Source organism: Henckelia pumila, chromosome 2 (genome assembly GCF_033568475.1).
Source record: "Henckelia pumila isolate YLH828 chromosome 2, ASM3356847v2, whole genome shotgun sequence".
NCBI lineage: Eukaryota > Viridiplantae > Streptophyta > Magnoliopsida > Lamiales > Gesneriaceae > Henckelia > Henckelia pumila.
The window spans coordinates 139870958-139898154 of record NC_133121.1 but is presented as its reverse complement, the minus strand read 5'-3'; the positions used below and the strand labels follow the sequence as shown (position 1 = coordinate 139898154).

Genomic DNA, 27197 nt, shown 5'->3' with positions numbered 1-27197 from the left:
AAGCCACTTCTCTCTTATCATTTTGTTTTTCAAACACTTTTTTTTTTTCTGGACAATCCCTTTTAAAATGTCCTTCCTTATGACAAGTGAAGCATTTATATCTGGTTTTACTCTTTGATCTTGGCCTGGTCTTAACTGACTTTTGCACCCGTTTTTCTGCTCTACCTCTTACATTAAGTCCTTCTCCCAGAGACATTCCAGTGAGCTGAATCTTCCTTTGCAACTCCTTTGATTGAATGGCTGATTGTACTTCTTCCAAAGAGATAGGCTGATCTCTTCCATACAACATAACATCCTTAAAGTTTTCATAGGACTTTGGTAGAACATTCAACAGTATAAGAGTCTTGTCCTCATCATCAAGTTTTACTTCTACATTTTCCAAATCGTCCAAGATTTTGATAAACTCATCAATGATCTGGTCCTCAATGCCTTTATCATCCTGTATCTTAAAGGAGTACAAACGCTGCTTCATGTATAGTCTGTTGGCTAGGGACTTAGTCATATATATACTCTCCAACTTAAGCCACATCGCAGATGCTGATTTCTCCCTTGCCACTTCTCTTAATGGCTTGTCTCCCAAACATAGAATGATAGCACATTGAACCTTTTCCAGTATGTCATCCTTTTCTTGATCTTTCAAAGAAGTCGACATTTCATCTTTAGTTTTCAGAGCTTCTCCCAAACCCTGTTAAATATAACAACATCACCACACCACCGTAGAAACGTACAATGAAGTTATCAACACTGATATTATCATGCGATCAAGTTATCAACGTTACCACACCAACTTACTTACATTCTTGAACATGCTCTAAGCATTAATTAATGTTTGTATGTTAATGAATTTTATGGTGTTATTAAAAGTTCATTGATATTTTAAATAACACTAGATTTTTGTAACTTTTTTAAAAATCAAGGTTGAACACCACTTGACTCTTAAAACTCTACAAAAATCTATTTTAAACACCATTAAATTTTTATAGAGTATAAAAAAAATTATCATTGAATATCCCTAATCCCTAAATTTTAAAATATACCAAAGCAGTTAAATCTGATCAAAACTTTGATTTGAATACAACGCTGAAATTCTAACATAGGTCAAAGATTTCATATTTTAACTTTAGAGGGCAAATCGAAACAATATTGGGAATTTTGATAGGAGTGGGTCACGGTAAATACAAGGTGTGTTTGGTTGGTAAATTCCAATCTATATATATAATTTGTATTTCTCCCATTTCTCTACTGTTCAATTACTCCTTCCTTCCAATCGGGAAAAAATCTCGACCCCCCCGTGCTTCGATCGCCGACAAGATGAGTAACCAAGCCGAGTCTTCTGATGCGTGAGTATACTATTTCTTCAACCCGCTTTCGCGGAATCGCGACCTTTTTGCCCTGTTTCTGGTTGAATTCAAGCCTGGAATCTGAAAGTTTCATTTTTACTCTCTTTTTGGAACAGAAAAGCTGGGAAGAAGGACTTCTCGACGGCGATTTTGGAGAGGAAAAAGGCTGCGAATCGGCTGGTCGTCGATGAGGCGGTTAACGATGACAACTCCGTCGTATCCCTTCACCCAACTACTATGGAAAAGCTCCAGCTTTTCCGTGGAGACACTATTTTGATTAAGGTGTTATTTTGTTAGGGTTTTCCTTTTTCTTTTTTGTTTTTTAAAAATTTCCCGATGGGTAAGGGTTTCGTGATTGGATTTAATTTTATTTGATTCGGAGGATACTGATAAGTGAATTGCTTAAAGAATCGTTGTTTGACTAAATCATTGATTCCTGAGTATAATAACTACATATCCGATTTTGAAATATTGTTAGGTTCCTACTTAATAACTGCTGGTAATTGATTGATAAGTTTATTTTCTTGTTGATCTGCGCTATACACGATGCTGAATGGGGTTTCGAGCTACCTCTTGAATCTGGAATTTGGCGTGATGAAATTCTTTGGTGTTGTAGCTTTTTTTAGAACCTATATGCTTCACAATCGAGGACCGATCTCTGTTTACGCATGGGTTCTCGAATGATTTGTTTGGTTGATGGAGTTGACCTTGCCCAACATCGACAGCCTTTCACGAACATACCGTTTTTAGTCCTCCATTTGTGCTTCAATGATAATCAAAAGGTTTTGATTGTTGCGTTTGTTGTTGATGGATGTTTTAAAAATAATAAACTTTTAGAAAGTGTTACAACTCATGAGGTTGGGATTACCACCATTTGTCATATGGCCGTTTGTTATTTGACAGGGTTACATGGGTTTTGAATTCAGTTTGTGTTGGTATTGTGGCCATAATTATCTGCAGGAAACAAAATGATTTTTAATGGAAATCATGGCGAGGAAAACTGAAATTCTGACGATATATCTTACACGCGTAAAATCATGAAGAGAAAACCGGAAAATCTGACATGGATCTTATGCATGTATATGTTTATGGTTTATCTCAGAAATGGAAATATCATCGGAATATGAATGCTCATATGTACCTGTTTTTATACTATATTACATTTGGTGTAATGGAATTTTGAGAATGTACTTGTATTTCATTTAGTGCAATTGAATTTTGAGAATCTCACCATCGGCTGTTTGCAGGGTAAGAAAAGGAAGGATACAGTCTGCATTGCTCTTGCTGATGAATCCTGTGAAGAGCCAAAAATAAGAATGAACAAGGTTGTGCGGACAAACTTGAGGGTTAGGCTTGGGGACGTGGTATCTGTGCACCAGTGCCCTGATGTTAAATATGGAAAGCGAGTCCACATACTTCCCTTGGACGATACCATAGAAGGGCTTACTGGGGATCTTTTTGAAACCTACCTCAAGCGTAAGTCCTCGTGTGTCTATGTCTTGGTTTTCATCTTGCCTGCTTCATAGTTTTCTGAATGAAACAATCTTTAATTGCTGGTCTATGGTCGACACTTAATAATTGATAGCATTATTTTTCGTGTAGCTTACTTTGTGGAAGCATATCGCCCTTTGAGGAAAGGAGATCACTTTCTTGTGAGAGGGGGAATGAGAAGCGTTGAATTTAAAGTTGTTGAGACTGATCCCGGTGAATATTGTGTTGTGGCTCCTGATACTGAGATCTTCTGTGAAGGGGAACCTGTGAGGAGGGAGGATGAGGATAGACTAGATGAGGTTGGCTATGATGATGTTGGTGGTGTTAGGAAGCAGATGGCTCAGATCCGTGAATTGGTTGAGTTGCCTCTGAGGCATCCCCAGCTTTTCAAGTCTATTGGTGTGAAGCCACCCAAAGGAATATTACTTTATGGACCCCCAGGTTCTGGAAAAACCCTAATTGCTAGAGCTGTTGCAAATGAAACTGGTGCTTTCTTCTTTTTGATTAATGGGCCAGAAATCATGTCCAAATTGGCTGGGGAGAGTGAGAGCAATCTGCGGAAGGCATTTGAGGAGGCAGAGAAGAATGCTCCATCTATTATATTTATTGATGAAATTGATTCCATAGCACCTAAGAGAGAGAAGACAAATGGAGAAGTCGAAAGGAGGATCGTTTCTCAGCTTTTGACTCTCATGGACGGGTTGAAATCTCGTTCCCATGTTATCGTTATGGGAGCTACCAATCGACCAAACAGCATTGACCCAGCTCTTAGAAGGTTTGGTAGGTTTGACAGGGAAATAGACATTGGTGTTCCAGATGAAGTTGGACGTCTTGAAGTTCTTCGAATTCATACCAAGAATATGAAGCTTTCTGATGATGTATGGCCTATACATCTTAAGACTTTACAATTGATAGTGTTCTGAATGAATTTTGATTGTATTGACGTTTTATATTGCAGGTTGATCTTGAAAGAATAGCGAAAGACACACATGGCTATGTTGGTGCTGACCTTGCAGCTCTCTGCACTGAAGCTGCACTTCAGTGCATCAGAGAGAAAATGGATGTCATTGATTTGGAAGATGATTCAATTGATGCTGAAATTCTGAACGCCATGGCTGTAACTAACGAGCACTTCCATACTGCTCTTGGAACAAGCAATCCTTCGGCATTGCGGGAAACAGTGAGTGATTTCTGGGCCAGATGTTTTTTAAATTTGTCATCGTATATCAATATTATGATGAACTATAATGTACATTATTTCTTTATCAAACTTAAAACTATGAAAGGTTGTTGAAGTACCCAACGTATCCTGGGAAGACATTGGAGGCTTAGAAAATGTTAAAAGGGAGCTTCAAGAGGTAATGCAAATTTTCAGTCAGATTTGATCTACCATTATCTGTGATAGTTGATTGAGCTATCCACCTTATTATCTTGCAGACTGTTCAATATCCAGTGGAACATCCCGAAAAGTTTGAGAAATTTGGCATGTCACCTTCAAAGGGTGTCCTTTTCTATGGTCCTCCTGGATGTGGCAAAACTCTACTGGCGAAGGCAATTGCCAATGAATGCCAAGCCAACTTCATCAGCATAAAAGGACCTGAATTGCTCACCATGTGGTTTGGGGAGAGTGAAGCTAATGTTCGTGAAATATTTGACAAAGCTAGACAATCTGCTCCATGTGTCCTCTTCTTTGACGAGCTTGATTCCATTGCAACTCAGGTTGTTTGTCAGTACAGTTTTTAGATAATTACATATTCAAGATGTTTTTTTTTTTTTGCAGATTAGTTTAAAGTTATGTGGTCAATCAATAAAATATAAGTTAGAAAGGCAAAAGGTCGCCTCTAAGTTAAATATTGCACGTCATATTGAGGTTTAAAAAGGAAGAAACCTATGAAACAGGAACCTAGTCTTGGGAGTCCGTACGTATAGTGTCTATATATACTCACAATTCATCTTGTGACTGTTACAGAGAGGAAGTAGCGTGGGTGATGCTGGTGGTGCAGCTGATAGAGTTCTCAACCAGCTTCTAACAGAAATGGACGGCATGAATGCAAAAAAGACTGTTTTTATTATTGGGGCTACCAACAGACCTGACATAATTGATCCAGCACTATTGCGTCCTGGTCGTCTCGATCAGTTAATATACATTCCTTTGCCTGATGAAGATTCACGCCATCAGATATTCAAAGCCTGCCTAAGAAAATCACCCCTTTCCAAAGATATTGATCTACGAGCACTGGCCAAGTATACTCAAGGATTTAGTGGGGCAGATATCACAGAAATATGTCAGCGAGCTTGCAAGTATGCCATAAGAGAGAATATTGAAAAAGTATGTTCCACTGCCCTGTTTTGTCTTCAGCTCTTTATTATGTGAATGCACCTAGTAATTTGGAGCCCACTAGACGTGTCTATGGCCCAGTCTCTGAGCCTTGATACCCACTAAGTCGTGATCCTTCAACGAGACGTGGTTTCGAGAATAAGTTACATGTCTTGGTGTTCCTTATGATCTCATGCACATTTAAAGCATGCTTTGAATAAAATGTGTATCCTAAATGCAATCAATAAATGGTCAATAATATTGTAAACAAGTTTTATTTATTGTCCATTGGCTTATTCAATTCGCTAATAGACAAGTAGTGCACCTGGAGACACCTCATACTTCAATTTTTTGAATTTTCGATAGTTTCTCTAAAGGTTGATCATTCCTTTTCTACTGAACCTTGAGACGAAAATCAAAATTCTTACTTATAGCTTCTAAGCAGAGAAGTGGAAGCTGCTAGTGTGCCTTCGTGCTATTAGAATAGAATCCGTATTTTTCCTGCTCTTATTCCTTGCATAAAATCTCTTAGTAGTGTTTCCTATAATGATCTTGTTTGTGGTGGATATAGAATGCATTTATGTTATTGCTTGTTTCAGGACATTGAAAAGGAGAAGAGGAGAGCGGAGAATCCCGATTCCATGGATGAGGACGTTGAAGATGAAGTGTCTGAAATAAAGCCTGCACATTTTGAGGAGTCCATGAAATTTGCTCGTAGAAGTGTGAGTGACGCTGATATTCGCAAGTACCAGGCATTTGCCCAGACTTTGCAGCAATCTCGTGGATTTGGAACTGAATTCCGATTTGCAGAATCAGCAGCCGCTGGGGCATCTGGATCCGACCCGTTTGCGGCTTCTGCTGGTGGAGCTGACGAAGATGACCTTTATAGTTAATTCTCCTTTGTTTGGGGTTTTATTTATTTTTCAGCTATTCTCAGTTTCAATTAAATGCAATTACCTCTAGACTAGTTGAAATTCTCCAGAAATGGAGGATCACTCAATCATATACTTGGTTTCAAACTTATTCACATGCTTTATTCCGATTAAATGAATTTTAGAACTTGGGCTTTCTTTTCTATGGAGTCTTTCTACATGTAATGAGCTGTTTCTAATTAATTGCAATATAACGCTCATCCATTGTTTTCTACAAGGCTTCTTTAAATTAAAACTCATTTTATTTCATAATTATTTTTTGGATGATAGATGATAATATTGTTTAAACTTGGATAAGAATTTTTTTCTGTTTTTGGGTGCAAACTTAGATAAGATTTTTGGTAGGATTGAAATGTTTTTGTGTGCTGTGAATTGTTTCAGAATTAAAGTGTGTGCAACTACAATTAATCTAATACAGGGGTTTTACATGTGTCATTTTTTCAGTATTATTTCATGGGATGGCACGTACGTATGTGCTAATATCCCTAATATTTTCATAGAACATAAATTTACACCTCAAATATGCCAAGCAGTCATCTTTTTTCATCAGTAATACCATGAATCCTCTGCACCTAAATTTTGGGATATAATTTGACACACAAATCAAACATGGCTTTCTTCATGAGGACTTCTCCCGCACAAGACAACCCGCCCTCTCCCTCGCTCCAACACGCTGTTTTCGGCGAATTTGAGGCTTCCCCGATGCAATCCCTTGTGTATTTCCTCTTCGTTCCACTCCGCAGAATAGTAGCTCTCTTCGGTATACTTGCCATTTTTGGAAGCTGGCAGAAACATACTCCCCCATTGTGGAAAGTGGATAAACGCCACAGGAACAGTACATATCACAGCCATTAAACCCATGTACATCAGCCCATTTGCGGTGGAGAATCTAGTGCTCGAAAAAAATACCAACTGCGTCAATCCGCCGCCAAAGTTTCCTCCGGCACCAGTGAGGCCAGAGATTAAGCCTAAAGATCTTCTCGAAATGAAAGGGATGATGCCATATGCCGCTCCACATGCGGCTTGGGCTCCGATGGAGAAGAGAATCATGGAGGTGATGGCTATGTGTAGAGAATCAGCACGCCCAAGCCAGATGCAAAACACTCCTCCCAGTGTTTGCACGATCCATAGGACCCATAATCTTCCTCGCATGCCGAATCTTTGCGCCGCTAAGTCGGAGGCGTATCCACCTAGGGGTCGGGCAGCGAAGTTGGCCATACCAAAGGTGGCGGCTATGATTCCAGCCGTGTGGAGGTTCAGATTGAACCTAGAGAAGGACAAAAAGGTCGACAAAAGATTTTATCAAGCTAGTGAAATACAAAAGCCTAGTCATGCAACTCTACCACAGTTTTATTTTTTTGTTTTGGTCCGTTAACTTTTCAAATTTTGTTATTACTTTTCGAGTATTTTTTGTTCAATTGTTGATGTGGCACCGAAAAATGCTGATGTGACGTCGAAAAATGATAACGTGGCACGGAAAATGCTGACGTGTCTAGCTGCCACGTCAGCAATTGGACCAAAATCACTGAAAATTAAAAGTTAGTGTACCAAAACTAAACTTTGAAAAGTTAATGAACAAAAACAAAAAAATGGACAACTTATTGAACCAAAAAAGCATTTTTCCAAAAAATTATATACTTGTCATAAAAACAAGAGGAGGCAAACCTGTCATAAAAGTATTCCGCAATGACATTGTTTATGCATAGCTCAACTCCCATAGAAAAGCCATAAATGAGGAAAAAGATCCATGTCCTATAATTTGTCACAGCATACTTGAATACCTGCATATATACATTATATTGAAGGGAATTTCAATCCAGTGAAAAAAACATAACGTCCAAATAATCTGATGTACACGAAAACTTGATTTCGTGCGTATAAACTCGTCTATTCCAATCCATTAAAATCAAGTAAATCACATACAAATCTGGAAGAACGAAGACGAGGAACGTAGAAAATTTGATGATTTCATTAATTAAGAACTGAATGAACAGGCTAAACCTATTATTGATTTATACGGTTATTAAATATATGACCAAGTGTAAGCCATCCAGCTGTACAAACTAATTAATAAATTGGTAAACTATGAGTAAAATCGTCAAATAAATAAATAAATAAATAAATAAATATATTCAAGATATTATATATAAATTGGGAAAAGTGCAATTTTGGTTCTGTATTTTTGTCATTTTTGCAATTTTGGTCATCTATATTTTCATATTTCAGTTATAATCCTGCATGTTTCGATTTTTGGCAATTTTGGTCTTTTTTTTTTCAAAAATGCTGACGTGACACTGTAGACGTCAGCTCCACATCAATACTACATTGGTTTCACATCAGCGCCACATCGAAAAAGGACTAAAATTGCCAAAAAAATAAAGATAGCGGACTAAAACTGAAATCTAGAAATGTAGAGAACCGAAATTGCAAAGTGACAAACATACAGAACCAAAAAAAAAAAAATTTCATATATAAAGTAGATAAATTAGTAGTACTATACCTTAGAAAACCTATCTTTATGCACGTCACCTGTCTTCTGAAGGGTGCCAAGATTCCCATCGGGCAAGTCTTGTCCTAGAGACAAAACCATAAGTCCGATGATAATATGCAGCCATCCAGGTATAAAAAACGCAATTCTCCAGGCAGTAAACTCAGCGACTCCCATAATCTTAATCAAATGATAAAGATTAGGCATCAGCAATTGAGTCACACCTCCACCCATGTCCCCCCACCCGGCCGCCACGCCGTTAACGAGCCCGATGATCGAACTAGTGAACATGACACTTGTCCAGTACTGGCACGAGACGAACGTAGCAAGAGAGAAACCAATCATGAATCTAACAGCCATGTACCCCTGAGCTGAAGATATATACGCCACAGAGAAGACCACCGGCGCCGTCAAAAGGTTTAGGAACGCACAACCATATCGCGGGCCGATTAAGTCACAGATCACGCCCATGACGAGGCGGGAGAAGATGCTGCCCGACACGGAGACAACTCCGGCATTGCCTATGTCGGAGCGGGTGAGGTCGAGGTTGTCCCGGATGACGGGGACCAAGGGTGCGGCGGCAAAAGTTGAAATGAAACAGGTGAAGAAGGAGATCCAGGCCAAGTGGAAGGATCTCATGTGAGGCTGTGCGAAGGAGAGGATCTTTAGGGTTTTCGCTTTGTGCTCGGAATCCACCGGCAAAGAAAATTTTGGTGTTGAAAATGAGGAATATTGTTTTTCTTCTACTAGTGTTACATGCAAAGGGATACTTGATATTTTGGTATTTTCAGCGCTCTTAGCCATTATATTTTTTTGGTATATATCGCAAAGTTTATGCAAAGGGGATTGAGATTGCATGGTATTTATAACAATTTCACCCGTGCATGCACTAGCCTCCTAGGGTTAGGCAAGGGGTAGATGCAGGGGGTGGTACGTACTTGAAAAATCAAATTATAAACTTGAGAAAAGTAGTAATTATTTTCAAGAAAACCACATAGGTTATGTCACACTCACAAATATTGATTTTGTTATATATTTCTGGTCGACCTCTATCTATGTGTTGTAGTAAAAACGACTGTTGTAACCAAACGCCTAAATGCTTAAGAAAAACACTTTTTTGAAAAAATAAATGATTTTTTTTGATTGAATTCCGTAACCAAACACACTCATAGAGTGATTAAAATCTGTTTTGGATATTCTGAAATATACCAAACCATCATATTTTGTACTCTTGTGATTGATGAAGCTTTGCATGTCTTCAATATTTTTCAGAAAGGATATTTGGGAAGCTAAATTGTATCGCACATTATTTTTTTTATTTAATATGTTTCATACGTCATCACTTGGTACAAGAAATTGGTACCAGCTGATTTAAATATATTGCATATATATAAAACTGTAGTTATCAATATTCCATGTTCTCTTCAATTATATTTTCTATTTCTAGACATTGTGTTTTATTATTACTTTGTTACATAACAGAAGTTTTTATTTGAATCTCTACTTGTGAAATAATGGTTGACTCAGCAGGTATACATGGAAAAATTATTTTCAAGAAAACCATAGGTTCTGTCACAATCACAAATCATTCTATTTTTAATTTTATCCAAAAAAACAAAATATTGAGCATAAATTATCAAACCGAACTAGGCACAACAAGAAGCTAGTTAGGGAGGTTTAACACATGTTGTGATGACAATTATCAAATAATTTATCTGAAATTAATTATATCTCCTAAAATTTGGTTAAATTTAATAAACACGTATCAGACTCCACACATGCATGCTCTATATATGAATGAATGGAGCCACGTCGAAAGCTTAGCTTGACCCCTTGCAACAAATTAATCAAACTGTTGCAAAACTTATGAGTAGCTAATATTTTAATTCCGTTAGTCAGACTTCCATATTGTTATATATTTCTGGTCGTTGGTCGACCTCTATCTCTGTGCTGTATTAAAGATGAGAAGAATATGACAAAAACTGGTATATATGTTTGGTATAGTCTAAGTTTAGAAATTTTATGAAGGCTGTACTTGTACCCCATTTTAAGTCATTAAAAAATTGCACATGCATGATGCGTTGTACGTGACAATAATTTTATTTGGTTGAAATCGAAATTATCATATTTAATTTGTTTTAAATTGATTAGCTTTTAAAATTAAGTGTTATATTTTTTACGGCCAATCTCAAACTTCGGTCACAATGATTCGATTTCTAATTAGCTATTGATGTGAGAATATTATGCCTTTAACTTTTCTCTTTTGCGATCGATTTGTGATATCTAATTGACGTTTTTTTTGTAGTGCATTACATGCTTTATACCTTCGGTTTAATTTATTTTTTTAACTAACGAATATAAAGAAATAACATATGTTATATGTTTGTCGAGAAACGTAAAAAAACATAGATTTTTTGTTATAAACTGTAGGACTGAGCGCTTTGCGTTTTATTAAAAGCTATAGTTGGTGATAATTGAGCAACTCAAATTTTTTTTAAACTGCTAGCAATTCAAAAGCTACGTTTCGATTGTTCGACCTAGCAATGAAATAATTCTTATTTCACCTAATAATATCCTTTCCAATAATTATGCTTGCAATTAATGTGAATCGAAGCTATGATCTTGATTTGATACCAATTGTATGAGCGAATGTTTATCCCTTTTCCCAAAAATATAATCAATGGTAATAGTACTACTCAAATATTTTAAACTCTATTGTAGCTCAAACGTCATGTTTCGATTGTTCTACTCGGTATGGATAATTATTACACTTCAACATAAGCAATGTATGTTAAATGATAATTTTACTTTTATTTTTTTGTAATTTAAAACACTAATTTATCTGAGAGAAAATAAATTTTTTGGTTCATTAACTTGTCATATTTTGAGTTTTAGTCAATTGGTTTGTCAAATTTTAGTTTTGGAACACTAACTTTTTAATTTTCGACTATTCTTAGTTCAATTGCTAACAATTTTCGATGTCACGTCATCATTATTATGTCATGTCAGCATTTTTCGATGTAAAATAAGCATTTTCCGATGTCACGCCAGCAATTAGGCCAAAACAGCTGATAATTAAAATTTAGCGTACAAAAAATAAACTTTGAAGTTTAATAATCAAAATATTATGTTAAAAAGTTTAGAAGACTAAAATCATAGCGATGAAGATAAATGTTGAAAGTAAGTTCACAAAATTAATAAATTTCTTAGATTTATAGACAAAGAATTTAAGATAACTTTTAACTAATAAAACTTTTATTTTAGGACATGAATTAAATATTAGCAATTAATTTTATCAAGAATAAATAATTAGACACAAATTAAGTACTCATTGAACAACAGTAGTACAAAATTAAAATGACATAAAAACCTCAAAAATTCTTGAAAATGACAAAAATTAATTATTAAATGAAATAAAATGAGGACAAAATTGTAAATTAATCAGGATATGAATTAAATATTAGTAATTAATTTTACCTAGAATAAATAAATAGACACAAATCAAATACGCATTGAATAAAGCTACAAAATGAGATAAAAATTTTCAAAAAACCTTGAAATGACAAAAAATTAATTAATTAAAAGAAATAAAATGAGGACAAAAATGTAAATTCATAACTAAATTAAAGTTCCACTTTTATAAATATATAGATTAAAAATATTAAACATAATTAAGAGATCAACAATTTAATTAACCAGTTGTTTAATCGGATAAAAAATACGAAAATAAGCATAGGATCATCCGAAAAGTTTAGACCATCCGAGGTAGGGCTCGGAAGCACCGAACTGTAAGTGTTGAGTTCGGATGCAGAGGGTGCGATCTGACCATCCGAATTGAGATCGGACATTCCAAAGTCAGTTAGGTCATGAAAATTTGAGGTGTCAAGAGTGTACAAACACCTGGATTTCGGACGTCCGAAGTAGGGGTCGGAGCTTCCGATCAGTAGCAACCTGAGACATGGAAAACATGAGAAGTTCGGACCTTCCGAACTAGAGTTAGGACCTTCCGAACTCCTTCTATAAATAGGTCATCCGAGACTCATTTTGAGATGCAAAATTCAAGTGTTTATATCCTATTTAAGTCTATATATATTGTGAGTTATAGTCATTCTATCGAGGTTCATGCAGTAGCGAGGCGCTTTCATGATAGCGGCGGAAGCTGTGCCCAAGATTTCGAGTCTTCGTCATCAAACGGTTGACGACGGACGCAGGTATACTCCGATATCCCTATTGGAAAATAGGAGTATCTACTAGCTTAGTTAAGCCTTTTAAATCATTAATAGTGATATGGTAATAACTTGATTGTAGGCTTGGACTAGGACCCTGATGTAATCGAGTTGTTGGATAGAGATACATAAGTACTTACTGAGATTTTCAGCGAGTTTGCATGCTTATATGTTGCGTTTTATGTGTCATGATACATTTTTTACTGCTTTATATATGTATTTTGCATGTGGATATTCATGTTGAGTCGTATCTACTTTGAGATAACCTTTTGAGTAGGGTCGCTCAGCCCTACACTCTCGCATATTGTTTGAAACCGAGAGATACCGTGACGACGGAAACTGAAACTACGGTAATCTATACGAGTGTGTGAGCTACACCATGGCAGGATTCCCATATGGTGCTAAACACTCTTTGGCGCTTAGTATGAGTAGGAGTTGACAAGTCACCTAGTCACATCATTTTTCATGCATCATATCAGTTTGAATACTCGTACTTTACATACTATGCGTTAGTTACTCACGTCCTTAGATTTATCATGGAAATCCCATTCGACGGGACAGATCTCAGGTTGAACGAGGCAGGAGGATCGAGGTAGGATTAGGTGCAAGGCTAGTGACCACTTGGAGATTTGAACTGTTTTGTTGGTTTCAGTTTCAGTAGTTCGATTTTGTTGTATAAACTATTTTGCGTTGGGTTTTTTACCAGTTGTATTTCGTCGACTTGTGTTGTAAACTTGATTTAAGTTTCTACTGCTTTACTGATTTGATTAAGTTTTATTTAATTGCATTTCTAAGAACTTTAAGTCTAGTAGGTGGGTCCGGGTAAGGTCACTATATTTTTGATAGTAGATCATGCATAATATTTTTGAACTTAGTATGGATTTTCGGGTTGATGTGCGTTTCTCTTTTCAGATGGTCGATAGAGACAATGAGATTCATAGAATTATTGGTAATTGGAGAGACGAGGATGCCCGTAGACGTCTCCATGGACACCGCCATCATCATGAGGGTCTCCGTCATTTTGAGATGCACGGGCTCCAGCTTATAGGACCGAAGCCCTTGGTCGGAGGTGAGACTCCTAAGGCAGCAAAAGATTGGCTTGAGCGGATGGAGAGTTGCTTCCGTGATGTCGACTATTCTGAGGAGAAGAAAATGGAGGCTAATACTTTTATGTTGGAGGGACGTGTTCAAAATTGGTGGAGATCCGCATCTACCAAGTTGATCCAGGAGGAGGGTTAGGTGTTTTGTCTTGATTTTTGCAAGGCTTTTATGAAGTTGCATTTTCCTCCAGCTCTCCGCGAGGCAAAGTCGATTTAGTTGATTAATCTGAAGCAGTGTTCTATGTCTATCGATGAGTACCAATAGAAATTCATTGATCTATGTCTATCGATATAGTACCAGCACATTGGTGTCAGTTCTGCGGCCAAGTATGATCACTTCCTACAGGGTCTTAACTAGGATATTTTTGATCGGGTCACAGCCTGTGATCATTTGACTTCTTATGAGGGTTTGGTGAACCATTGTCGTCAGGAAGATATTAGTGTGAACCATGCAAAGTTGTTGCAGTCTTTCCGTTCTAATAGTTCTCTTGGCCCACGGGCACAATCATACAACAAACAGGGTTCTACGTCTTCTTTTTCTAGTACTAGTGGTGTGTTCCGTTTTGGCAAGAAGAAGAAGAAGGGGCGTTGTGATCATTGCAGGAGGAATTATTCGACGTAGGAGTGTCGTAAGACATATGTTTCATGTTTTCTTTGTGGCGAGATGGGACACAAGAGGAGGGATTTTATAACCACCCCCTTTTGGTATTGGATCTCAGGCTTCTGTTTAACCGCGCCAGCCATCAACATCGCAGGATAATTCTACTTTGCGTTCATGCATGCAGGGACATGTGTTTACCCTTAACCATCATCAGGCCAACGCTGAGAGCGAGCATATGATCATAGATAATTTTTTTGTGGAATACCATCATTTGTCTTGATAGATACATGAGCATCGCATTCTTTTATTTTTTCCAGTTTTTCCAAAAGGAATAGGTTGCCCTATTTGTCTTTGGACGTTGTTTTATATGTGTCTACTCTGATGGGACAGGAAGTTTTAGTTAAACATCTAGTATTTGGTTGTTCTTTTGAATTTGAGGGCAATGCGTTGACCGTGAATCTGATTATCTTAGCGATGGAGGATTTGTACTGCATTATGTGGATATATCTGCTGATCGTATATCGAGCTACTGTGGGCTGCTATCAGAGATTGCTACAGTTTCGTCCGGTTGAGGTTGATTCTTTTATGGCGAGTGAGTGCGACCTTCGATGCCTTAAGTGTCGGCTTTGAAGGTCTGTCGTGCCTTAGAGTCGGACGGAAAAGGCTACATCATTTATGCCATTGGCTCATCCACATATAGGATGAGTGTTAATTAAAGATCTGCCAGTGGTTAGCGAGTTTTCTGATGTTTTCTTCGATGAGATTCTTGATTTTCCATTGTTTTGGTATAAACCAAATTATTATAATTACAAAAAGTCTTACAATCTCGCAATGCTTACATTGAACACTAGTATTATATTAAAGACTTGGAGAATAGAGACAAAAATGGTATGGTTGGTATGATCTTCTTTAATTGTACAATCATCCATGTTCATTTTGATTTTTTTTATCTTTTATCAATTTTACTTGAAAGATAATTTTGTTAAAAAAAACCATATAAATATGTAATGTGTGCACCGATATACTAGTATTTATAATGAATAAGTTTGGTGAAATTAATTTCTAGTAATTTAACCCAATCCAACCTATCTTGAGCTCTAATATATGTATTTAACTGTAACCAATACTAATTTGTCTGACTCGATGACTCCTACATCAAAGTAAATTATATTCTACCTATACAGATACTACATCAAGGAACATCTAAATGTGGAGATTTATCAATACATTTGAGGTATACTATTTTTTCAGTGAATCTCACATATATTGATAAATTTTCACCTTTAGATTCATCATTAAGGAAATGTGTGTACAGGTAGAGTGAAATTTTACATCCATCTATACTCATGTTTTAAAATCAAGAATCTATAATTAGGTGATTTGACATTTTTACTTCTTTATATAGGTGGTGGTAACACATTCCTCTATTTGACACATTTTCAGTTTCCGATGGAATTAATATATAGTTTTTTTGCGGAAAAAACCCATAATTGTTTTTAGTATCACACTCAAAAACAAAAAAAAAGAACAAAAACAAAAACAATTCAATCTTGAGAATGAAGAGCATGAAAAATTGAACAAAAACTCCTATGTGACCGTATAGCAGATCAATTTTATGAAATAGATTTCCGATCTGATTGATAAAATATATTATTTTTCATATCCAAAATATTGCTTTCTCACTATAAATATAGATTAGATCGACTCTATTATTAAAAAATTACATCACTCGAAAAAAAGAACGGCCAAATGATGAAATGCTTATTACTTTCTTAAAGGGTTGACCCCGAAGGGGACTCCATTCCACATGAGTCAGAGGCCCATTGGCTCATGCGGAGGATAAATCGAGGGATGTGCACGAGCGGCAGGGACCTGAAGGAGGGAGCACATGGCCCAATCCCCAGAGCATATCCCCCACAATATTTCAGCAGGAAATATGCTCCATACGAGGATCGAACCCGCAACGCTGGAGAATTTCTTTTCACGTCACCTCAGGCCTTACCAACTCGCCTATGCCCCTGTGGGCGAAATGCTTATTACTTTAGATCATGGAAAGTGGTGTAGACAATGCGAGGTCAACTAAGAGAGTTGAGTTAGGCTAAATGGCTAATGGTCTTAGCTCCCCCATAATTATTAAGTTTTCTGTTTGCACATATATATTTTAAAAACGTTTTTTCTTATGTTTTATAAGTGAAAAAAAAAATTAAATTATATATTAAGATATAATTTTTGTAAAATATTTTAAAAAAGTATTCTCCAAGTATAGTTTTTAAAAGAACACTAATTGAGAGGTGTATTTAAATTAAATGGAACTATGAAAGGCAAAGATGAACAACATTGCTTTTGAAATCTTAAATGTTTTTATAGAATAGTTGTTCAGACATATATTTATTCTTAAAATAATTTTAAACATTTTATAAAATGTTTTTATAATATACTTTTATAAAAAAATTTTATAAGTACATGTCCAAACGAAAACTAATTATTTTTACCCTTTCAAAATAGGAGAGGGGGTTAAAAAATAATGGGAGTATTTTAGTTAAAGGAAAAAAAAAAAAAAAAAAAGCTTCATCATCCATACAAAAGTTCCCAAAAATTAATGGATGAAATGCTCTAGTAATAGAAATGTTTAGAAATCTAGTCAAACCGGTAAAACAAAAAGGAAACCAAACCGCATTTGGATGAGTTTACAATCATAGTCAACTTCTATTAATTGCAACTGCTATTTTATTTTATTTTATTTTATTTTTTGAATTATAATATTTCATGTATCAATTTACTATGAAACTCAAATTTTAACATGTTTCCAAACTTTACCAAACCGAAATTCATGGTTTAATTTGGTTTGGACTGGTTATAAAAATTTCATGGTTTCTTTTGGTTTGAATTTTATATAATATGGTTTTGTTCTAATTTTGATATAAAACCGAACCATAAGTGAACCTATGATATTACAACCCAACATGCTATATTGTGTACTACATATAATAAATTTATAAAGTACCTCTCCCTTAATTAATTAATTAATAACTAGTATGTTTACATACTTGTGTGTGTAAAATATTGGCTATATAATACAAGTGTATATAGTTTTATTCATATTTCCGTTTTCTTACAATCTAAACTAAATTAAATAATATGTTACTAAAAAAATATATTATAAAGAAACAAAATAAAACAATATATGATATGGATTATTTTAAATAGTTTCAAAATAAATATTAATTTTTCACTTCCTTAGAAATAGAAGGGGGAATTAAAAAGTAATGATGGTATTTAAGGGGAAATTCGTTTGTCTTTGTCGATTAAATGAGGCCATTGAAATTTGAAACACTAGTGCCGAAATTGGTTTGTTTTTGTTAATTAATAAATGGTAAAATTGACTCTTTGAATGGTTGAGTTTGATTGCGTGTGCATAATTCTTTATCAATAAATGGAATATTGTATTCTTTGTTTTTTTTGACGTGGAAACCCGCAGCCGCTACCTTCGGTGCACACTAGGTAAGCCCCCGGATTAACGCAATAGCTTGTAAACTAGTTAATCAGGTAAACCACACTAGGCAAGCTCTGTGTGACAGACTAGTCCAAGAAGGTGTTGGTAGGGGGAATCAAACTTCTGACCTCTGACCAAGAGTTCATCTACTCCACTAACTTGGACACCCACTTAAGGACTGGAATATTGTATTCTTAGTTTATGTTATGATGACTGGTCATAAGTAGGGTTAATAGGATTCTACGATTGGGCCTTGTTTGACGTAGAAGATAAAAATATTGGTCGATTATCTATTTTTATTTTATTTAAAATTTGGCTCAAGATTTTTTAATCAAAATTTTGGCTTTAGTTTTACAAGGATTTGTGTCAATGCATCATTATCTAATCCAAATATATTGATTTATCATATTTTTATTATATATCATTCATTATCTCATTAATGAGTCAAGCTATGTCTTGTGTATTATCCCTATATTCAATGTTGATTATTCATCCACATAATTTTTGTTTTTGTTTTTGTTTGAAATAGACAAATAGTGTTGTCCATTGGATCTATCCTGATAATAATACCTCAGTAAGCCCATAAAGGCATTGGCGAGTTGATAAGGTTTGAGGTGACGTGGGAAGAAATTTTTTAGCTTTGCGTGTTCGATCCTGATGTGGAGCATATTTCCTGCTGAAATATTATGGCGGTATGCTCTGAGGATTGGTTATGTTGTTCCCTCCCTCAGTCCCTATCGCTCGTGTACATTCTTAGATTTAATCCCTACATTATCCAATGGGCCTCTAACTCATGTAGGATGGGGTTCCCTTTGGGGTCAACCCTTTTTTAATAATACCTCAGTAAAATAGACTAACTATAAAATAATTAATTTACCTTTTAACTTTATACTGTCAAAGAATTTATTAGAGCACAATAAAATAATTAGAAAATAAATCTATTATCGCAGAGTAAAATAATAGTAGTAACGTTAGAATATGTAATTCTTAAAAGTTTTACTTTTATAATAATTTAATTCACCATTAGTCACAATTTTTTATTACTCATCCATAACTTTCTATTTTGAATGTTTTTATTTTAGATAGTTCTTAATGTCTGTCAGTTGTATGCTAAGTGAGATGCTATTTTATGGGCAATATTTTTGGAGATGTATTTAAGGTGATATTTATTAATACACGTGAAATTCACTATCTTTTAAATAAACTTTCGATAAATATCGAAATTGAGATATGCGGATGAAATTTCAGGTCTGAAGATCTTGTCTCGAGATTGAGACAATTTGGCCCTGTTTGGTTTCAAAAGCTAGGCCAAAAAATCACTTTTTTAAGTGCTTTTCATTTAATAAAGTGTTTGATTGACCAAAAAAGTGCTTAAATAAGCACTTTTTAAAATCAAAATTAGAGCTTTTTCAAAAGCCAAAAATTATAGCTTAAAAAAGTGCTTTTTTAAAAAAATGTCTACCAAATCCAAACGGGGCCTTAGTACCAGATTAACTAGAAGGTAGGTGGTACGTTATGATAACGAGTATGCTCATTATTTATTTATATTATTTATATGATAAAAAAAAACTAATAATAAAGTTAAGTTAACTTGGACATGTAATGCATGCGCACTTGCTCATTGGGGGTGATCGATATGGGCCAGTTGAGTGAACCTTCAAGACTAGCCCAGTTACTTGGAAAAAGCCATATTTAAGCCCAAAACTAAATATGTATGGGCCATGGTTCTCAATTAATTAGCAGGCTTTGAATGAGGATACGCTTTTTGAAAAATCTAGATTTAATTTGAAATCCACCATTTATCGTTTTCGATGGTCTAAAGGCCCACATTTATTTGATAATCTAGTTTATGAGTTTTCTGTTTATTTCGTGGGAGATTCGTTGCAGATATTGGTGTGGCAAGGTCAGATCCAATGGCTCTAATTATTTCTGGTCATTTCATTTGCATTCACTTATAATGAAAATGGACAAATTAATGAAAAAAATGGATAAAATTTTATTCTATTTTCCCTTATAATAAAATTTTATAGTTTGCATTCACTTAAAATTCTCAACAAAAAAAATGGACAAAGTAATGAAAAAAAAAATCTATTTTCCCTTAGATTTAACCGTTGAAGACTATCCTTTTCTAGTTGTAATGAATTACTTCAAATTTAAATGATTCCTTAGTAAAATATACGCTGCAATTTTATTTATATAAATTTGAATATTTTGGTTTTGGTCGTCCATGTTGTCAAACTTCAATCTTTGTCCATTTTGTTAATTTTGATCATTTTGCGATGTGTTGGTGATATGATACTCATGTATAGAATGTCATATCAACAATCTCAATTAAAAATGATTAAATTTGCCCCCCAAAAAAAAAAACAAATGACTAAAACTTCATTTAGACAATATAAAATTACCAAAATTGCACTGGACAACAATATGAACGAAAATTACATTTTCCCTGAACGTCGTGTGATTTATGAGTATAGAAGTTAAATGCATAATCCCTTCTTCTAAGTTCAATCAATGGAAATAATTATGCCACACACACTACTCGCGAGGGAACTCGGAACCGATGTTTAACACGCTAAATGGGTGATTAATTTTTAATAATATAGTTAATTTTTTTTTAACTTGGAACATCATAGATTCATAATCCAGCACGTTGACTATTATTACAGGCAGAGAAAATGCAGAAGGAATTTGTGGAATTAATTAAAAATATGAGTAGGTTTATAAGACAGGTTAATCTAATATATTTTACAATTAAAATAACATTTTTTTAATAGATTTTGGGTTGAATAAGAAATCTTTCTCACAAAATTGATCCGTGAGACCAGAGTTTTTGTATAAAAATATATAGGTACGTCCCTTCCAACCATATATCAAATGTCATTAGCAATAAAATACATAATATACGTCATGAGCTCCACAAAACAAAGAGTAGAAAATACGGCAACTATTATTTAATTTGTTGCAATCAATGAATATTCAGCTAGCAGCATCATTATATTCTTCTTGAATTTACTAGTAAAAAGAGAATTGAAAGAAACGTGCCTCCTGAGATTCCATGCATTACTTGTAAAACAGAATATTGATGAAGAAATTAGAATCAAGTTTGCATATGGAAAAAATAAACATAAGCCTGGTTTTATTCGTCCGAGCTAATATTTTATCCATGACCCATATCATCGGAAATATTTACAGCCCAACTAAATGCATATCTAAACATTGAAGATTAATATGATATTCCTATGAATACAATACCGAGTCTGCACCAAATTTTGGGATCATTGACACACAAACTGAGTGTGTATACGATTTCTTAGTGTTTAGTTCGAGCTATTTGATTCCAATGGCCACCATTGCCCGGTCGAACATGAGCCCACATTTTCGGCCAACGATACCCATTGGATCTGCAACGACGATAACACCCCCACTGGAAAAAAACCCTTTACTGCCTCGTAACATGAGCATCAGTAAATGTAGAAAACAAAGAAAGCAGGCACTTACCGTTCACATAAAGTTATAGCTTTTAGCACATCTCCTGATAATTGTAGTTTATAGAACACAAAAAATTTAAAGTTTACCCTTTTTTCGCATTTTGGCTAGTTCCTATCACTGCACTAATCAATACACAGAAAAATAACAAAGTACCAAGAGAAGGTTTTCGATAAAAGCAGGTCTGTCTGTCCATATATTTCACCTTCTCGGGACTGGTTTATAAAGCACAACGGTCACGAATTTCGAACGGAACCTGTGAGTTACCCCAAGTGCCACTACTGAACGAGTAGACTCTCGGTTCTCGATGTAAAGATGATTTAGAGTGACATTCTGGGGCAACGGGAGGTGGGATGCACCTGGATCACCAGTTCTTGGATGGTTTAATAGAGTATGCTGCAGGTGTGGTGGTAGGGTTGGTGGTTCTCGCCCTTCATCTTCGTTTCCAGGGTACATATTGTTGTAGCTCGCATCAGGTGAATTCGGAATGTCAAATCCAACAACGTTGACTTGATCCTTCATAAAAATTTTGCATTTAGAAGAAGCTAGGTCAGAGCAAATCAATTGATAGGAGAAGTTTCTAAACTTACTTGATCTTCCCCATATTGGTGGTTCATTGCTGCCCAGCAGAATCACCTGAAAGTAAAGACAAAGATCTTGTGTTGGCATTCATATAAGCATTTAATGTTTGATAATAGAATCCGATAATGGTTGTCATGTGAAACCTAATTATATCAGGATATCTCAGTGGAATGTTATCCATCATAAACAAATCCAAACTAGAAGTTCGATTACTGACAATAGCTCTAAGCAGATGCGACTGAAAAATATATGAAGAACAAATGCATGCCGTTTTTAAATATTTATAACGACACAACTCAAATAGTTTTGACCCATGCAATAGCTTAAAGGTTATGATTCGAGTTGTGCCAAATAGACCAGTAAGAACAAATTATAAGCCCATGGAATAAATAGACGAGATTTGTTCACATGTCAGACAGTATATCTATCATGAGGAACATATCTCATGGGAGCTATTAGCTGCCAGCTGTTCTTTGTTCACATTTTTGGATTTACACAGCTTAGTATTTCATTGTTTCTCAGCAAGTGCTAAATACTAGTTCCAAGACATCTTAAGTCTATCCCATTTATGCAGCTACATTCACTTGATTGATCAATCAAATGAAAGTGATTGTTTCACTAAGGATTAAACTTTACACAGATATTGATCTTATTTCATATTAAAAAGAAATTAACGATTAAAATTCTACTAAAATTCCTGGAATTGAAAATTAAAGGGGTCTAATTTCATGTGAGATAAATGAGAATTCACAAAGCATGAGGCAGAATATATTTACCACATATGTCTGCAAAAAAGCAAGGTTAAAGGTAAAATTAAGACCATATAGTTATGTGATGAAAGGCATAATGGTGTTCCATGAAACAAAACAGTTCAAAGAAAAGCACATTTCAAGGAATAATATTAGGAAAGCATAAGATTCTTTGATGATATTCTAAACTTCAAATGAGCTCTTAGAATTCTTTAAAGAGCACTTTCTAGTTATTATTATTTTATTTAAAGCATCATATCTTCTTAAAAACGTGAGGTCAAGTAACTCAAGATTATCACTTATCAGACTCCCTTAAAGCTCACTGTAAGCTTTTTAGTTGTGTTATACCAATAAATAAAGGGTAAAATTCTACCATTAACCTGAAGCACGATTCTTACATGCCATTGGATGGTTAAATTCTATGAGTAAATTATATACAGCGTAGGATTATGTATGATTAACAGCGGAATTGAGACTATTAATAGCTACATATACCTATTCCACGCCACTCAAGTGCCTTAAATGCAAAACAGCTTATTAAAGTAAAACAGCATAGATCTTTGAGACAAATTAAAAATAAACATAGAACAAAACAAGGAAAATCACGTGAGTAAGAGTCCACATCACGGAAAAATATTGATATCTTCATCATGCAAAATAAGCAAGATAGCCTAAATCAGTTGTTATAAATGTGTTAGAAACATCTGACTTACAGAATCGCAGATAAAGATCTCGAGTTGTTTTACTGTTCAAAAAAGGCAGCCTATCTCAGTTATATATGTTCGGCTCCAAACTCAAAAGAAGCTTTGCTTTTTCCCTTCAATTGAGCATGTGGCAGGATATCGTGTTGAATTTCTCAAAGCTGCCATAAATTCCATCGAGTACGTGGCAGGATATTGTGTTGAAATTTTCAACGTGTCATGTCGTTTTAGTTTAAACTTTAAATGTAAATTAATTGTATATTCGGTTACCATTGCACATACAGACATAATATAGTAAATGGCAGCAGCATTTCGGTGACACATTACGTATTCTTGTAACAGTATTCGATGTATCCGCCACAAAAATATGAAAATCATTTAAAACTGGATATTAATCAGTCAGTTCTATTTTGAAACACATTACATTAAGCTAATTACCATGTAAACCAACACGTATTCAAATATCTGTGTTACAAATACTTAAACAACTCTTAAGAGACACTCACAATATCCAAAACACGGGTAGGTAAATAAACAAACCAAATACACCAACCTCATGACTTAAAACAGCATTTTTGTGATCAAAATGGTTAAGCCGATAGAAATCTGAATGTAGTTAACAGCTTATTAGACATTTACAACTTCCATCACGTGGGTGGATAAACAAAGCAACCAAATACACCAATTCCATGACTTAAATAGCATTTTTCTTATCGAGAAAATGGTTCAGCCATTAGATATCTGAATACATACAGAGAACTAAAACTTGAAATTATTGAGAAAATCTAGAAGAATACCCATTGAATACACCAATCAATCTATATTAGAAAGTCAGTCAATGGAAACCAAAATTACAAATACATCACCAAAACTGGAAATGAAAGGCTAAAACCTCGTTCTAAACTGCATAACCATGAAGTTAACCTATTTCTTACATGCTGAACTAAAACTTTAACCACATCAACTTTCCCCACATAAAGAAGCACACTGAAATGTCATTGGTGGTTTCGGTCGATATAATAACATAAACAGCACTTGTACATAAATTCAACTTTTCCAGGGGAAAAAATTCCACCAACAAGATTTAAGTTGCAATTTTTCAGATTCAAAACCTATGCAAACTTTATGGAAAAAAAAAGAAGAAGAAAAAACGGGATTACAGATGCAGAAAATCAAACCCGATTGATGTAGGCTCGGCAGCTTCAATTCTCAATCCACAAAACTCAAGGCAATTCTCCCCTTTAATTACTTAATGCAGAAAGTAAAAAAATCAAGTCTTTGAATAATTTTCCAGATACCCAAAAATTCATCTGCAGAAAAGAAAAAGGGAAAAAAAGTTTAAATGAAAAAAATAAGAAATGAGAAATCATTCCATCATGTATTTGAAAAACGAAAGAACCCAACAAGCCAAAAAAATCCAGAACTCAGGAATTCCGAGAAACATAAAAATCAGAGAATAAAAAAATTTAAAAATCGAATAAAAGCGAACCGATCCAGAACCAAATTCAGCCCAAGCTTCTTCTTTCACAGACGCTAAAAAAATCGAAGCAGGTTAAAGCCCATCAATGATTGGAACAGGCAAGGGAAAAAATGAGGAGAATTCTTAACTCAAAATAATGGGGGTGGGGGTGGGGTGGGGGGGCAACAATTGCAGGAGATGAAGAAAAAAAGAAGAAAGCTAATAATTCACCAGAATCACAAAAAAAATAATAATAATAATAAAAACATTAAAGAGAACATGAATATAGTTTTACTGAGGAAAAAGTTAAAATTACCTAGTAAAATCCGCCATTAAAATCTGCAAATTCATGTGGGTTTCTGTAATTTATGCATTGAATTTTGTACATTTTGATGAATTTTTGGGAGGAAGTGCACTCTTTTACTTTCTGCTTCTTGGTTATATATTGTTTAGGCAAATCGGCGACTTCGTGGGTATTAATGTTGGCAAAAAGGCTTGGGCTAAATGACTTAACACAAATGGGCTTTCATCTAATTGAAATTTTCAAATTAGTTGGGCCAAAACCAAAAGCCAAAATTTTGTGGTATGTTTTCTGAACACAAAGCTACTCCAAATGTAACGTATGTCATGTTTTGTTGAGCTTTTAATAAGTATTTTTCGGATATTTTTTAACAAAATTTTGAAAAATAGTCTAATCCATTGGATTATATGTGGTTTATATTACATAACATGTTACCCCATATTTTAAAAAATCAAGAGATGTGCTATATACGATATGAAAACACCCTGTTTAAGCTTAAACGTTTTTATAAAATTGTTTTATAAAAACTCTTCATAAAATGTTTTAAAATTTTTTTTTAAGAATAAATATGTGTTTGGACAACTATTATATAAAAACATTTTAACATTTCAAAAGTAATATTGTTCATTTTTATCTTCCATAATTTCATTCTAAAAAAATTTAAAAATACATCTCAAGTGTTCTTTAAAAACTATACTTAGAAAACACTTTTTTAAAAATATTTTTCAAAAACATTTTACAAAAATCTTATCAAAACACAACTTTAAGTTTTTTCACTTATAAAACACTAAAAATGTTTTTAACGTACATGTTCAAATGTAACATTTCTCTCCATGTTTTTAGTATATTGGTTTAAACTGATCACCTGAATTCAAAATAAAAATATGTGAGGTCCACCCTGAAAAACATGTCACGAGGCCACTCATCATATAATTGCTCAAACCCAAGCATACTTAATTTTAGAGTTCTTATGTCATAAGACACGAAAAAAAATGTACCTTGTTGATATGAGTAGTACTAGGGCTGATCAAAATTTTATGTAACTGTCCGAACTCACAGCACCGCACCACTTTTTTCGTTTTTTTTTATAAATAACCACATCTTTTTAAAAACATATGAAACCGCACCGCTTCCACGGTGCAGTTATATTTTTTTACCCTAAACCATCTGCAGCGCATTATCTTATATAGTTGCTTTAAATAATGTTATTAACGGCACCTTAATATATAATATATTTTTTATTTATAACTTGCACTCCATCACTTTCTCTCACAACATTTTATCAATATTTTTTTTTTCTTTCTTTCTTAGCACAACAAATATTCTTCAAAATTATTTTATAAGCATGACTAAAAATTAAACTTAAAAAATCTTATGTATCTTCTTTAACTTTATTTTGATGCTTTATTTTTTTTATGTTATCTATTTTATCTAATTATATTTTGTACTATTTTGTTGGAACACGCGTTCTCTGATCACACGGATGTGATACCCAGAGCAGCCGAAGTTTAAAAATTTTATTTTTGATATGGAACGATTTCATATCGTGGGTATCAAATCCTAACGATTAAAATTGTTGCAAGTAAAAATATAAATTCACAATTAAATATTTTTACCTCTTCAAGCTAAGGCTTGATTATGGACTCCAACAGAATTTAATTTTCTCTTCTTGTAAATCCCGGGAACCGATGACTTGCTCGATCAATCTCCGGAATTAGGTCCACGAATAGAAAACAGAAACCCTCTGATTGATTGCACTAGAAATCAATCAGATGTTTATCGAAGAGATTAAACAGATTTGATCTGTCAATTCAGAATGTAATTTTTAAGAAAAATCACAGACTGAATTATCTCAAAAAGGAGTAGAGGATTTTTGAAAAATCCCCTTGAAAATATATGTGTGTAATTCAAAAATTGCAAGAGGAATT

At 34.5% G+C, this 27197-nt stretch overlaps 3 protein-coding genes across 8 annotated transcripts; 1 reads left to right on the top strand and 2 right to left on the bottom strand.

The window, feature by feature from the left end:
- Positions 1-1196: 1196 nt before the first annotated feature.
- LOC140879526 (cell division cycle protein 48 homolog) lies at positions 1197-6240 on the top strand. Its single transcript, XM_073283273.1, has 9 exons — positions 1197-1340; positions 1457-1622; positions 2588-2816; positions 2943-3709; positions 3790-4011; positions 4118-4189; positions 4269-4550; positions 4801-5160; positions 5748-6240. Exons 1-9 carry the CDS (start codon positions 1312-1314, stop codon positions 6039-6041), a joined length of 2421 nt encoding a protein of 806 aa, XP_073139374.1. The 5' UTR covers positions 1197-1311; the 3' UTR covers positions 6042-6240.
- A 363-nt stretch (positions 6241-6603) lies between these two features.
- On the bottom strand, positions 6604-9372 carry LOC140878538 (high affinity nitrate transporter 2.6-like). The gene is made up of 3 exons (XM_073282140.1): positions 8581-9372; positions 7746-7861; positions 6604-7347 (listed from the first exon to the last, which is right to left on the bottom strand). The coding sequence occupies exons 1-3, from the start codon at positions 9370-9372 to the stop codon at positions 6684-6686; spliced, it is 1572 nt and encodes a 523-aa protein (XP_073138241.1). The 3' UTR covers positions 6604-6683.
- Positions 9373-21126: 11754 nt separating this feature from the next.
- Positions 21127-25405, bottom strand: LOC140881544 (SNF1-related protein kinase regulatory subunit beta-3). 6 transcript variants are annotated; one of them, XR_012150001.1, is made up of 5 exons: positions 25285-25405; positions 24688-24819; positions 22068-22113; positions 21490-21993; positions 21127-21392 (listed from the first exon to the last, which is right to left on the bottom strand). XR_012150001.1 is itself a non-coding variant. In XM_073286943.1 (5 exons), the coding sequence occupies exons 4-5, from the start codon at positions 22092-22094 to the stop codon at positions 21679-21681; spliced, it is 342 nt and encodes a 113-aa protein (XP_073143044.1). In that variant the 5' UTR covers positions 22095-22113; positions 24688-24819; positions 24999-25042; positions 25285-25365; the 3' UTR covers positions 21127-21678. The 6 variants fall into 6 exon arrangements, 5 of the variants coding, with proteins under 5 accessions (XP_073143044.1, XP_073143045.1, XP_073143043.1 ...); XM_073286943.1 differs by adding an exon at positions 24999-25042 and having other exon boundaries at positions 21127-21993; positions 25285-25365; XM_073286944.1 differs by having other exon boundaries at positions 21127-21993; positions 24670-24819.
- Positions 25406-27197: the final 1792 nt, after the last annotated feature.